The 14,398-nt window shown below is 52.6% G+C and overlaps 1 protein-coding gene across 3 annotated transcripts in view; it reads right to left on the minus strand.

Annotated features, from left to right (window-relative positions):
- Positions 1–3,559: 3,559 nt before the first annotated feature.
- LOC142575765 (uncharacterized) overlaps positions 3,560–14,398 on the minus strand; it is a 527,026-nt gene continuing 516,187 nt past the window's right edge. For all 3 annotated transcript variants that reach the window (XM_075685386.1, XM_075685388.1, XM_075685387.1), the window contains exon 7: positions 3,560–6,788. In XM_075685386.1, coding sequence (XP_075541501.1) covers positions 6,393–6,788 — 396 coding nt within the window. In that variant the 3' untranslated portion in view covers positions 3,560–6,392. The remainder of the gene's footprint in view (positions 6,789–14,398) is intronic.

Genomic DNA, 14,398 nt, shown 5'->3' on the forward strand with positions numbered 1-14,398 from the left:
CGATGCAAGATCGATGTTGGCGACGCTAAAAACGAGAAATAGAAAGAGGACGAGAGAACGAGGAATCCCCGCCGTCGGACCGCTTCCACGGAGCCAAACACGTGCCCTTGGGCCACGATTTCTTTGGAGGCGCGGAGGAGCACGCACGCGAGGTGTGTGCAGCGGCTTTCTTCTGTAATACTCCGCGGCCGACTCGTTGCGCTCGTTACGGCGCCGCATGATGAGTTGCCGGCCACTCCCGAGTGCGTATGCGTGTGGGTTGCGGCATCCGAGGTAGCCCGCTCGCACGGGGAGGCCGGCGACGGGTGAGCGCCGCGCGGTCGGGGGCCCACGAGCGGCATACCAGCAGCGTGGGCTTGGCCGTAATTGCCGGTTTGTCGCGCCGAAAACGTCGTGCACTTGTCGAACGAAGACGCAGCACGTCCGCGCAGGCGCGCGTATACCGAAAACACACGCAGATAGCTGCACGCACTTGTTGCGTACAGGGTCGGCCGCGGAGCCGAGGCCAAACTGTCGAGCTGAGTGAGGGGGCGACGTTTCGGCAAGAAAAGAAAAAAAAAACGGAATGAATCGAGCGACCGAGCTGCCTTGATTGCTTCATCGCTCCTGGTGATAAACGATAAATCCCGCGGCTGGCTACCGCGGACCGGGGACGTCATCAATCGCTGCCCGCTCCCGCTTACAGTGCGGCGTTATGCGCACGCGATGCGTGTGTGTGTGTGCGTATATATATGGGACCGAGAATACCCACGGTGCTGGGTGCGCCGCGTAAACGGCGACAAGCTTAATGAGGTGGAGTCCAGCGGCTTCGCCCATTACCGAGGCTTAATTTTTGTTGATATGTGGCCAAAGTGGTCATGACCCGAAGGCCCATACAGTGTAGCGATTACTAGCGTCCGACGATCGGTGGGCTAGCTTGCCGCATTTTGTCTGGACACTACGTCACAAGCATCCGTTTGTTTACACGCCTATAGAATGTGAAGACGGTGTGGAACGGCTCGGCAATATTTCCATGACCTTATGCAAAATAGCGGCGACACACATTTGGTTACGGCCAGTGTTTCACTAAGGGAGGATCTTGGTACACGAGTCCTTTGCCATAGGAAACGTGATAGAAAGCTTTAGGGCCCACATTCATCCGTTATCGCATTATTGCAGGCAACGTCTCACAACCTATATTGCTTGTTTTCCTGGAAGCCGTCATATGCGCCTTTTCATTATTTGCTAGAACTAAGAACGTTTGTCACTACGCCTGCATAGATTATTATATACCACAGGCAGACCACAGCTGTAGTTCGTGACCGTGGAGGTACCTTACCAGGCGCAGTGGGCTGCCCGCACAACACGGCCACCTCAGGGACTGAAGGCTGCTTCAATCCCCGCGCTTCCTGTCTCGGCTGGCAACAATCTTTGCCCTTCAGTGTTCTAGGGAGACGAAACACTACACCGAAGCACTTTGGTGTTCACTTAAAGAATCTTATATGTCGTCTGTGTACCATTTTTACTGAGCGCTATAGGGAAGCCGTATAAGTTCCACATCATTTTTGTAAGCATGGACGGGGAAAGCGTAATATAGAACTTATACCTGTGCAACCTTTCAGCAGAGATGGTATCGTCATACCCATGATTTGGTGAAGGGCGAGATTTGAAGCGTTAAATTCATGCCATCTTTCGTGCTTGTCTTGTTTGATTCAAGTCGAGCAGCGTGGTGAGCCAAGGATGGTCTGTTGAGCGACGGTCTGGAAAATGGGTGGCTATTGCTCTAATTTACCAAGTCACACACCAGCAAAAAGGAGGTTAGGTTCTCTAATGCCACATTTTCAACATAAACATTGTGTGTACTCGAAGTTTTGTAGATCGGCGTATGGACATATTGGCCTTCTACGCAGCTATACCGTTACCCCTTTCCCTATGTATCACCGACTTACTACATCGCGCACTGCCTAGATAAAATGCAATCTCTTCACCCACTCGCTCTGCATCTTTCAATGGGCAAATAAGTAATTCCTTAGACGGATCAGTAATTACATTTTTGGTTTTCAGGAATTGACGATAAATGCAGCGGAAACAACCGCAAGGTGTAGACCAGAAGCTATCAGCTCTCTATGTAGGCGATGGTCAGTAAGTCATCAGTTCATGGTGACGAAGTTAGCTGCTCCACAAGTTTTTTTTCTGGTCAGTGCATGTTTGCGAAATCTGCGTATACTTGTTTGCTCAGCAAAGCGGGCAGGACGTCGATTCATTGTTAAGAGTCATCACAGCTAGGCTTAGCAAACATTCACGTACCTTCCTGTGTAAACGATTTGCGTGGGTCATCACACGATGATTACGAGATGGTGCTTGGCGGCGTGCTGTATATTGTCGTTTGAGTTCAATATATCAATCTTACCCACAACCTCCTTGCATCTCTGTTTGCTGTCAAGGGTCAGTCTGCTGAGGACAACCTCAAGACAAGGACGAGTACAGAGGGACACAAGACAAAATGTTTTCTTCACGGGTAGACGACGTTTTTATCTCTCGAACCTTGATTTTACATGCAATATACATCGGTATGTACAATGTTCCGCAATGAAACCTACATCCGGGTCATCTTCCTTTCTTTTTTCTTTTAAATAGAGGTACTCAAATATATTAAAAACTTCCATCTGTCATTTCGGGGCGCCGACACATAACTCACTTCAGCGCGCTCAGAACACAAACCCCGAAATGGATTCTTTGCTTCCTTTCGCAAAACAGAAAAAAGAGGAGGAGAAGAATACGCAAAGTGAGAACAGAGAAAAGGCAAATCCCGCAGGCGGAAAACAAATACCGCTCGGCACAGCGGACTCAACCCGAAACCGCGGCCAAGAAAAAAAAAAGAAAAAACATTTTCGAATGTGTTGTAAAGCAACAGCACACGCACACAGACACACGTTATCACTGAAGGAACAACAGAATCTGTCTCGCGAGGAAAACCACCGCAATCAATACCGGGCGCTGCCCACAACACAGAGTGATAACACAATGAACAGTGGTTCTCATCGCCGGGATGCTGAGCTTGCCTCCAATTAAAGAATTCCGCACAGTTCCAGCAAAGTCCGAGTTAGTGTTTAAGGGCATTTTTTTCGCTCGATGTTTCGACTCGTGGGCCAAACTACAGCGCCGGAAGCAGTGGAAAAACCAACTCTAATGAATGCCGCGTAGTTTGCCTCTTCAGTCAGGCAATGCTGTAATTTGTTTCGCGGGACACCATTTTGATAGACCAATATTTAATCTGGCACTGAGATGCCAGATCTCTGGCACTGAGATCTTGATGTTTCACAATCGACCGTTTTGAAGAAGTGCAGGAATCTCCCCACTGTTTTCGTAACTTCTGTTCAAGATTGCTGAATTTAGGCATAACGTGAATTTTCTTGCCAAAGGACTGTTATTCCCTTTCGCCCTGGGATTCGAAATGCACCTGTATGTAAAAGTCCCATCTGTGCATCGTTATTTCGCACTCATGGTGTCTAGTTTCCGAAAATGTAATTGAGCGAAATTGGTAGTCTGTTTTTTTTTTTTTTTAAATACTGAAGGCAGTTACTGTCGGTAACGCAGCGAGCCGATAATTTTGGCAAACGGAGTAATTCGAACCAAGAATACTAGGAGGAGGAAACAGTATTTGGCAAGGCATAAATACATGAGCGTATATATTAGCCGCGATGCCATTCATCACAACCATGCAAAGTGTGGTCAGAACTCGACGTATAGGTTCCATGTAAACTTTCACTGCTTCATTAGTCAGGAGGCGGCTGCCTTCTTTTATCCTTTGCCGTTTATTAGAGCGCCAGTTGACTCGGCAGTCAAATCGCACGACTTGAGAAACTATGAAGCCACGAGATTTTGCCGAATGCACAAAAGGTAAAATAAACAGACACAGTTAAGCACACAAACTTTCTTTTTTTTCTGACCCCACACTGAAAAGGTACGCGCGTAGAATGTTCCAGCCTTTTTTTGCATGAAAAATAAGAAGCATAAACTTCGATTCGCCACACACATATAAAAAAGTAGCACTCGTTTGCTTCGCAAAACAAATTCACATATGTCATTTCAGCATCGGTTATGACTAGAATGAGATCACCAAACGCGAACAAGAACCATTCAAAAAAATGAAAACGAAATCAAATAAGATATTTCTGAGAACACACAGCTCTGATGGAGAAAGGACGGGTGATAGGCGGAGCTCACACGCACACACAATCCGCTAATGGTATAAGCGTCGTCACACCTTAACAGTTCGCATAAGATGAAACAGATCATGCGGATGAAATATGGTTCTGTCGAGAATCACTTCCAACGGCCGGGCCGTTCCCGCCGCTGTCAACATCGTATAACCATGAGCTCTTTCAAAAGTTCGCCGGAAACAGCCACTCAAACATCGCTTGAGAAACAGTGCGACGAGAAAGAATGTGAGGACATTTTTTTTCTCTCTCTCTCTCTTACAACGAGGGGGTTTCCGACCGCATGCAGTGAAAAGGTGTGTGTGGCTGACAACCATACGCATGAATGAGTAATACACGTGACAGGCGAGACACATTAAACACCCTTGACTCACAAACGAGGGTAGAACCCAAATAGAGTAAAAAATAAAAGAATGCGAGGAAGAAGAAAATAAACAAGCAACCGAAGAGAAAAGAACTAACGAGATTTTTTTTTTCTTCATGGAATGAATTGTGAGGCGACAGGCCGGGCCGCTACTGGCGGTAGCGTACGCGTAACACCAGGCCTCCCGAAGATATCGCAATCACAGCGTGATGATGCCTTCATCACTCCTTACAGAGCAACACAACGTACGCGATCGTATCATCGCCATCGTCAATATTATTATTATTATTGTCATTATTACTTCTTGTCGTATGACGGGAATCCGTTCTCCGCTCATGCGGGGTCGTGCAACTCTTTCAAGACCCCATGCCGTGACTGACGATAAAGCTTCCTGTATATTGTATGCCGTCTTTGCGTCCCCTGTCAGGGTGTCACGACCATGCTACACGTCTACATCGCCCTGTCGTTAGATGTCGCAGAGAATCGCCCGCGTGCATCAGTGTGTGTGTGTGTCAACCTCGGCTTCCGCGCGCGCGCGCGCGACCGCGAGACAAGCGCGTACTCGACACACCTGGACAGGAGAAACGGTCAGCGTTGAGCGTTAGATGAAAAAAAAAAACACAATGAAGTTGACACACCGACCTGACAGGAGGACAAATGGATACGAGGAAGGTTGCGGAATTGTGTCTCTGCCCCCTTTTTCGCCTGGCGAGAGCAGACTCTTTGCGCACTGCTTAGGACGCGTCTATCCATAGGGGGGACAGAGAGTGCAGAGTGAGTGAGAGATAAACTTTCCTAACTCCGAGATCGGGTTGAATAAATTATTGGGCCGTCGCTTCGGCCGGCCGCAAAAAGAAATAAAGTAGTTGAGCGACGCGAGCGCTTTCGCCAACCGTCACGGATCGTCTCCGGTCTCTGTGTACCAGGACGGTAAAGAGGAGACGAGAAGGGCTCGTGACATGTATGCACTCGGCGCGGCATCGCGAGAACGGTTCGAATGTGCGCGCAACGACCGCGTCTAGCGTGCACAAGCGCGAGACCACATCAATCTCAAAAAGAAAAAAGAAAAAAAAAAGACCCACACACTTCGAGTCCGCGGTGCAACGTGAACGGCACAGTTCGTGTCCCTTCTGCGACACGCCGGAAATGCGACGTCACTTTCACTGTCCGTTTGTCCGCCGACACATAGTTAAACTTCTTTCCTTTGTCGCGAAGGGGTCCATTGTGGGGCCGGAGGAGGTCGCCGTCGACGTTGGCTCGTTGCGAGGCTTTCACCGACATCGAGGTGCTCGACCAGGAGAGAGTTCGTCCGAGCAAGGCGCACACCGCACATTCACGGGGTTAGAGTCAACGAGAAGAGTGGTTCACGAAGTCGCCGTCGTTTGACTTCCGCGGTCTTCGCAAGCGACGGTGGCCAGGAGACGAAAAAGGAGCTGGTTGGCGCGCACAGCGGACGACTCTCCAGCAGTTATGACGGCGCTGCCGCTGCCGTCTTTGTTTTGAGGAGAGCTTGTTTCTTTTCCCCTCGCTTTCGGGCGAGACAGAGGAGAAGATAAAAGAGTCCGTGCTTTTGACTTCGCGTGTGGGACGCTGCGCTGCGAGAGAGACAACGCGTGTCTCACTTCTGGGCAGGAGGGCGATGACGGTGGCGCGTTCGCACGAGCGGCATTTTTACACGCGCGCACAGACACACACAACGAGCACGGATGTGCTTTCGGGTCCTTGAGCACAGGTACGCGTTCCTTCCTTTCCTTTCGGGGCATGTGGTGAGCAAGGGTCTCTTCCAATCGCAGCGTGCGCGACCGTGCTTGCGGAGACGACACGCGAGCTCACTTGCTCGACGCCGGCGAGTGAGCGGGCGCTGGCGACGCCCTGGGTGGCGTCGCGGACGGGGGAGCGGGGGGCGTACTCGCCCCGACGGGGGTGCCCGGTGCCGGGGGCGGCGCGGCGGCGGAGCCCGCGGAAGAAGCGGCCGCCGACGTGGCGGGGGCGGTCGCTGCCGGCGTCGAGGAAGAGGCCGGCGACGCCGAGAACGTCGAGCGCCGGTCGTTCTCCTCTCCGTGGCAGTGGATGCAGTGCATGCAGACGGTGCAACGGCCCGTCAGCTTGGCCAGCGTGGTGCGCAGCTTGAGCGCCGGCCCCAGTCGCATGCCCATGTAGACGGTCAGGTGGTCCTCGGTCAGCAGCGGGAGGCTCGTGCCGTCGATCGACTGCTCCCGGAATTTCTGCACAGGTAGAAAGAGGAAACGCCCTTGAGTGAACCGGAGAGACACGGCTCAAGGCAATCTACTGCCTTTCCCGCATCACACACTGCCCAGTATGCCACACAAACAAGATTAGATGGTTATAACACACGTGGCGACTGCAGCATTTCATTCGCCGATGATCGCGTGCCACCTGACGGATGCCTGCCCGTTGGCGCTGCTATATAAGCCGTGCCGTCACGGCCTCACGATTGCTCACGGTTTCTTGTCATACAGCGAACAATACACGCAGCAACGATTACTATTTTTTACTGCGATATTTTACGCTTCATTCGATTCAGACGCGATCGAAGGCATGACGCCAAGATTTGCTGCTACTGCGCTCCTTGAGTACGCAAACAACGGATCAAGATCTACCACCAACCGACCCGACTAATCGCAAGCACAGTGCCTTCCACCAGACATCAATCGCTTCACGATTTGCGTGCAGGCCTGCCCCCGTCGTCCTTAAAGCAACCCCGCTTTTCGTGGGCCTATAGGAAAGCCGGCGCCATCACACAGAGCAGTTCGACGGACAGCCATACCCCGTTGCACTTCCCACGCAAATCAAGAACGCGCGACAGGCGTCGTGACGCGTCATTTGCCGAAAGGAAGCGCTCGATGCAGGAAGGCGTGACTCGCTCCGGCTCGTTTCGATCGCGGCCGTCGCGTGCTTATGTATATATACACGAGACGCTGCGGTGCGACGCACTGAGATCGCAACGCGCATTCACAACGCACTGATGCAGAGGGCGCGTGCCACGAGATATGCATGCGTACCAGCAGCGCACCCATCGGCACAACACGCTCCAACCGCTTTGTGGATTGCCGTGTACGCGGAAGGTTGCGACGTCGAGATGTGAAAGGCGCGCGGCGAAAGTGGTTAGAAACATACTGGAAAGCACTGGCCGCGCGCGTGAACGAAAGAGACGCAAACGCAGGACGTGTACACTCAACACTGTATGGAACGCGTAAGTGACTCGTGGTGTCTGTGAACGCGGCAGGCTACGTTCAGATCGTCGTGAACATCCTCATCGCGACCGCCACTTCCACCACACTGCATGGACGAAGGCTTCTTCCTGCGTTCTCGAATTACCCCTGTGCGCCAGCTTCTACTATTCCTCTTGTAGGAATGGTACGGAAAGTCGTGATCTGATTAGCTTGACTAAATCACGGCCTGCTGGCCAGATTGTTAACACAACGCTTTGTTTCTCAAACGTTTGGATGAAATCAGGTGCTTCGGACACTAATAGTTTAATGAAGGTTGCTACGATTCTGAGTAAAACAACCCGCTGAATAAGCTTAGAATGCAATTCCGCACAATCTTCCAGCGTCACCTTGGTTATTACCAAACACGCCGTCTGCTCTGCAATGACGGCAAACGTTCCACCGTGCATCAATGAGCGAATGCTCCGTCCCTACATCTAGCGCGTGCGACGCGGTCGTTACAGAAATGGTTATCATAGTAAAACTGACAAAAAATTAAATAGTATACAGGCGAAAATACCGCATTCAGCACAAGGGGTACGTACACGCTATAGGACGGGACAATCACCCCCTCTTACATTTTCACTATACTTTCACATTTTCACTATCACTATACGATCATATTAGCCTGTTCCCGGGGAGGAGCGTTGCGACAAAACGGCTTTTCCGGGCATCGTTAGTACCACACAATCCTCCTCGTGTGCTGAGCAGCGGCGCCCTAACTGAAGACCGCTCTTTTCAAATCGCGAGCCACATGTACGCGCACAACGCGGTATCAACACCCTCCGGTAGAGGGACACCTGGCAGTTCGTAAGAACCAAAGAACGGTCGGCTCACACGTGCATATCTTCGCTAAGAAAAAAAAACATAAAAGACAAGAAATCACGGATGAAAGGACAAAGGGACCAAATGCGAAGGGCAAGATGTTTCGCGGCATTCATCGTCAAAACAAAACACACGAAAACTCTCAGGGGAAAGACCGGTGACATCCACGACCGCCCCGTCATCCGCTACCAGAGTTCGCACAATACCCTTTCACCACTATAGCACGGATATACTAAGAGCGCGCAGCGGCAAAAAAAACTCGCGGCTTTTCGCGGTTCACACTAAGCCCGTTCACACAGGGCGCGTCCGCTGCCTCGCGAGCGTGATCAAGCGCTACGGAGAGGGCAGTCATCACGTCCTACGGCTGGCTCCAGGCGATAATATCAGGCGCGGTCTCCCGGAGTTTCTCGAACTATAATGCAAGACGGTAGACCTTCGCGAGCGCTGCTATAGGAAGCGCAACGCCGCTCGCCAGTACATATAGTGTCGCAGACTCGCTCTGCACCTTCTCGTAGTCTTTGCTTTGCTATTCTTTTCTGGATCCGTCCTTCTCGGGTCTTTTCATCAGGCGGGGTCTCGTCTCGCTGGCGGATCCTCGTAAGGTTATATGGGAGGGAAAAGCGTCGCCGTCATCGTCTCTTCGAATCTTGACCAAAAAAAACATAGAGAGAGAGAGAGAGAGAGAGAGGGATACCGGTGGCTACTGACCCCTGACGACCGTGCCATGCGAACCTATTCATCCTTTTGTCCGACCTCTCTTCCACCTTCTCCTGGCGTCGGCAGAATCCGCCCCGGCCAAACAATGACGCCAGCAGATAACAACGGGCCAGCGTGAATGACGAGCCGGGCAAACCGTATATATGCAGCAAACGTCGTGCTTTTACATTATTTCTTCTCTTTTCTTTTTCTCTGTCTCCTCCAATAAGACCCAGTAAAAGAACGGCGCTGAGGAACACGAGCAACAATATAAAAAAAGAAAGGCTAAGAAAAAGAAAGTGTACAGGTTCCAGGAGAAGCCGCGCGAGCGTCCAAAATCGCATAGATTACGCGCGAAGCTATAGTAAAATCTGACTGCTCTTCGCGTTCTGTATGTATACCTGCAGAGCACAGAGGCGACCGGCTTGAACCGAGGTACAAAATGAAAGAAAAAAAAAAGAAGCAAAGACAGCAGAGAAGCGGAGAAGGATTCGAGGTCTAAATATCGTGCCAGCAGCAGCCCCTTCCAAACACTCTCCTCTTCCCCATTTCATTCTCCACTCCGCACCTGCTTTCGAAATTCGTTCTCTCTGAGCCCGCCATCATCCTTTCATCCGTCTCGCCACCTTCTTTTCACTCCAGCGCGGCGCGCGCTCCCTTTTGAAATCTCGAACGATCACGCAACTCCCCTTTTTGAAGTCGCTCGCCCGGCGCCCGTTCCAGCGCGCAAAATGCCGTGGCCCACCACTACTGCTACTGCATAGTAACGTATACGTACAGTACTGCACGCTATACAGCCACGAATTCAAAGCGCGTGGCGGCTATGCACCATCGGCCCGTTGAGTGCCCTTTCGTTACCGTCCCCTCGACCACCCATATTCCGCACTTCTAGTTTATCTATAGCTTTTTTTGTCCACTCGTCTCCGAACGTAAGTATACCTGCTCAAAACACTTCTGAGGTTTTGTACATCTGTCTCTGCTCGTTCTCCTCCGGGCTATTATATTTCTTAGAAAGGTCGCAGTTTTGTCATGCAGCGACTTCCTTTATGATTCTTTTTTTTTTTTTAGTTATCTACCGATTCTTTATTATCTGGTTGCATGCTGGCAACCCAATAAAGCGAGCTTTCTGCGGCTGCGTGCCAACGGACGTGCAGCCACCGCCGTGAAAGATAATAAGCGTGTGCACAGAAGGGGAGAAAAAAATAAAGAAACGAGCGGCACATATACATAGCAGGAGGCAGACATGTTCTTGAGCGTCACCGGCGAGTTGCATTATTCAGTAGCTCGTTCACCCCTTCGAACACCAGAAGGAAACAGCGCAGAAGAAGAGACTGGTCGACGCGAAGTGTCACAGAGTGGCGCGTACCAGAATTGCGAAAGGTATTGATCCCGCTGTTCATCCGACCAAGCTGAGGAATAAGGAAACCGCGACGTCATTGAACATGGCCAGCTAAACGATAAACACTGAGATGGCAGCCACAGTTTAAGAGTAAAAGAAACACAATAACCGGCGCTCTGCTTGTGGCTTCCACTTCTTAATCGTCGAAAGCGAGTATCTTCAAACACAGCTGCAGCTGCGTATAGCTGCCGGTCTTTCTCCAGGGGGCGACAGAAATTGCCGCTGTTCTCGTTTCCAGCTCATTTGACACGCTGACGAAAGGCGCTCACTATCGGTTCCGGGTTTCTTTCTCCACTCGCGTCGCGAAGGAAATCTAGTAGAGAGGGAAAAAGGTGTGGAGAGAGAGAGTTCTCACTCATGACGCGGTTTCACCGCCCTACCAACCGACGAGACCGCAAGGCAAATAAGAGGGAGAAGTCGACACCAACAGCGGCGGGCGGGAGGCCAGCGAGGGGAAGGCGACTACCGAATTCCACTCGGTAAACGGAAGGACGTATACGCCAAGAGGCGCATACCTGTCAGGTGCGTGTCGTGCCTCACGCCCCCTTACTAACCCCCCCCCCCCATTTTTTCATTTCATTTTGTTTTTCTTCGGCAAAGCCTGGCTGACCCGGCGCCCCTTCGTAACAGTGAGCTGCTGCCTGGCTCCGCGTGTGCTCCGAACGCGGCTTTAAAATTGCAGCTTGCCAGCTTATTAGCCACAGGCGGCCACGACGGGAGAACAAACCGCCCGGGCGAACTGCGCGGCGAGGGGGCGGCGGACACAGTAGGTGCACGTTCCGGGACTACTGCCGCTGGCTGCTGCCTGGGAAGAAGGAGGGGCAGTCTTTCTTTCGGCGGGGAAAGGCTACCGTTGGTTGGCGAGGGGGGGGGGGGGGGGGGGAGTTGCCGTCACGACGCGGAGAGAGCCGAGACAAGCAGAGCCGCCGGCACCAGCAGTGGATATAGCGGGGCGTCCCACCCTCCCGCCATCCCTCTCGCGCGAAGCCTTCGCAACAGAGAGGGGTCCACAGGCTGCTGCCGCCGGCCGCTGCTGTAGCAGGAGCAGCAGCAGCAGCCCTGGCCGTGCCGTCGTGACCCGCCGGTTCGTGACCCGTCGGCACGACGGCATCTATCATTCACCTGCACACCGGAGGCCGTGTGGTCAGCGGCTCCTTCGGCTGCCGCGGGCTCGCACGGGCGCGTGTGTATATGCAGAAAACTTTTCTCCAAAAGGAGGCAAAAAAGAAATAATAGAACCAGCGCGAGAGGAAGGAGAGCTGCGCGGTCGAAGCCGAAAGCAGAACGGCCATGCAGGCGAGAAAGAGAATGGGAGCCAAACGGCGATTTTGCCATCCCGACGAGTGTATGGAGACGGCTCCTCCTCCTCCTCGGGCCCTTTTCGCTGCGCAAGCAAACCGAACGGGCCCGGCGGCGCGCCACAGCAGCACGATCTCGGAGAGAGCGGCGGCAGCCGCCGTCACACGGCGTCGTATCTACGGGCGCGCGCGCATGTGTTCTCCGAGAAGACGTGCGGAGCGGGGTCGGGGGTCAAAAGTGGCGGCGGCGGCAGTAGCTTTCTTTTGTGCGACCAACGACGCAAGCTCGCCCTCTCCCGCCACGCCGCGATGATGATGCAGCCGTATAGTAGCAGTCGGGAGCAGCAGGAGGACGAGAAGGAGGGTAAAGGTCAGGGTCGGGGTCGGGCCCAGAGGCAGGCTATGGAGGGGGCAGAATTCGCTGCGCCGCGCCGCCACCGTAGCGGGAGCCGAAGCGGCGGCAGCAAGTGCGCGGGGAGCGCCGTACGGCTCGACCCGTCCATCGCGTCGTGCATCGCTGTACTGCCGAAGTCCGGTAGTACGTATAGTAGTTGTTTCGCCGGGGCGGTCGTCCTTTGACCTCACGCCGAGTCCTCTGGCCTTCCGAGAGGAAGGGGGAGGAGGGCGGTTCAGAAGAGTCAACCCTCCCCTCTCTCTCCGCTTTCTTCCTAATGTGGGAACGGCGGGACCGCGGCGAAGAAGACGTGAGAGGTAGCGGTCAGGAATGCCTGGCTCGACTGCCTCCGCGCTCCCGTTTGGCGCTGATGCAGCCGGCTGCACTTTGGCAGCTAGGAGGAGGCGGGCGGCGCCGAACGCGGCTCATTGCGTCCGCTCCCGCGGCTCCTCGGTGCGCAAGCACGGGTTTATTCGGGTTTTGTTTTACATTGCTCTTTAGCTTCATTCCTCGCTTTTTAAGTCAGCTGTCGGCACGTCCACTTGAGGTCTCCCCGTCTACTGTATCTCCCCCCCCCCTTTTTTTTTTTTCGCTCTCGTTTGCGCGTCCTCCTTTTTGTCGTTATTGTTCTTCGCGCTCATCAACCACAACTTCCTTGTTTGCGCTTGCTCTCCATCTCTCTCTCTCTATCTTCTATCGTACGTGCGCGCGATGGCTCATCGATAACAAAGTTCCACGCTCTTTTCTTTTCTCCCGTTTTTTCTAGCCCTGTCTTGTTCATTTCTGTTTTGTTTTATGCGTTTCGTGGCGGGCGTGATTCCCTGGTATACATGAAGGAGGCGGAGAAGGCGGCGAATCGTTTGGGGCGAAGGGTACGTTGCGTGCCCAACAGGTCTTCTTCCGGAAAATTGCAGCAGCAGCAGCAGAGCTGCGCACACTTTTCCTGGTTGCTCGCTTGCTTGCCTGTCTATCACGCAGAGAGCTGGCAAAGGCCTCAAACCTGAGATTATGACGCGTGTACACGTCGGTGCACCCTATTACGCAACCCGGCGTGTGTCCCTTTCTTATTTCTCCCTCTCTCCTCCCCCCTTCCACCCCACCCCCCCAGACGAAAGTACGAAGAACCGTCAGACTATACGGGACGGTTCGTGAGACCCAACACGCGAACGGTAGCTCCGGTGCAGTGGGGATCAGAGTTACGTTCTTAGTTGGAACGGATCTCATGTACACGGCGACACAGGTGCAGTTTATACGGCGTGCTCCTTAGCCGACGCCAGGTAGGACGATGATGGTAAACAAAATAGTCCAACCTATATACTCGCGTGCATGTGAGCACTGCTGGTGCAATGCGCGTGCCCATTAATAGCAGGGTCATCATAAAGCCCTCACAACGTCCGCAGTAGGCTTCCTACTGTCTACGTAAGGTCGTACATAAAGGTGCAATAAGCTGCTCTGAATTAACGCAAGGGCTTCATTTTCATCTCCTTTATTTATTTATTTTTTGCTTGAATACTTCACGTAAAGGAAGGACGACACAATTTATACTCTGAATTGCAATTGCGACCAGCGCGTCTAGAACCGCGAAAGGCTATATACAACCGCAAGAAGACAGCGATAGAAATAAGGAAAAGTTACGAAAAATTATTTCGCTCGTTTCTCCTGTGGCAGATGCGGCGACCTTCGAATCATCGTCAGCCGCACATGTCAGAGCCTCGGTTATTTTATACCTGTTCGAACTGGGCAATGGCCGGTACATATACACATCTCTGAGAGCCTCCTGCCAAGGCCCCTTCTTCTTGTCAGAACTATACTGACGGTATATATGCACCGACCGAGCGAAGACTCCCAATGGCAACACGAATGTACCTTACGGACTTCCCGGTAAATCCGCAGCGCCGCATACGTTTGGAGCGATACGCGAAGATAAGCGAAGCTTAGGCCGCAAAGTATCGTTCTTTCTTAGCGAGCGGCGTCCCTATAGAGGAATGATCCA

The sequence above is a fragment of the Dermacentor variabilis genome, chromosome 3 (assembly GCF_050947875.1).
Source record: "Dermacentor variabilis isolate Ectoservices chromosome 3, ASM5094787v1, whole genome shotgun sequence".
Taxonomy (NCBI): Eukaryota; Metazoa; Arthropoda; class Arachnida; order Ixodida; family Ixodidae; genus Dermacentor; species Dermacentor variabilis.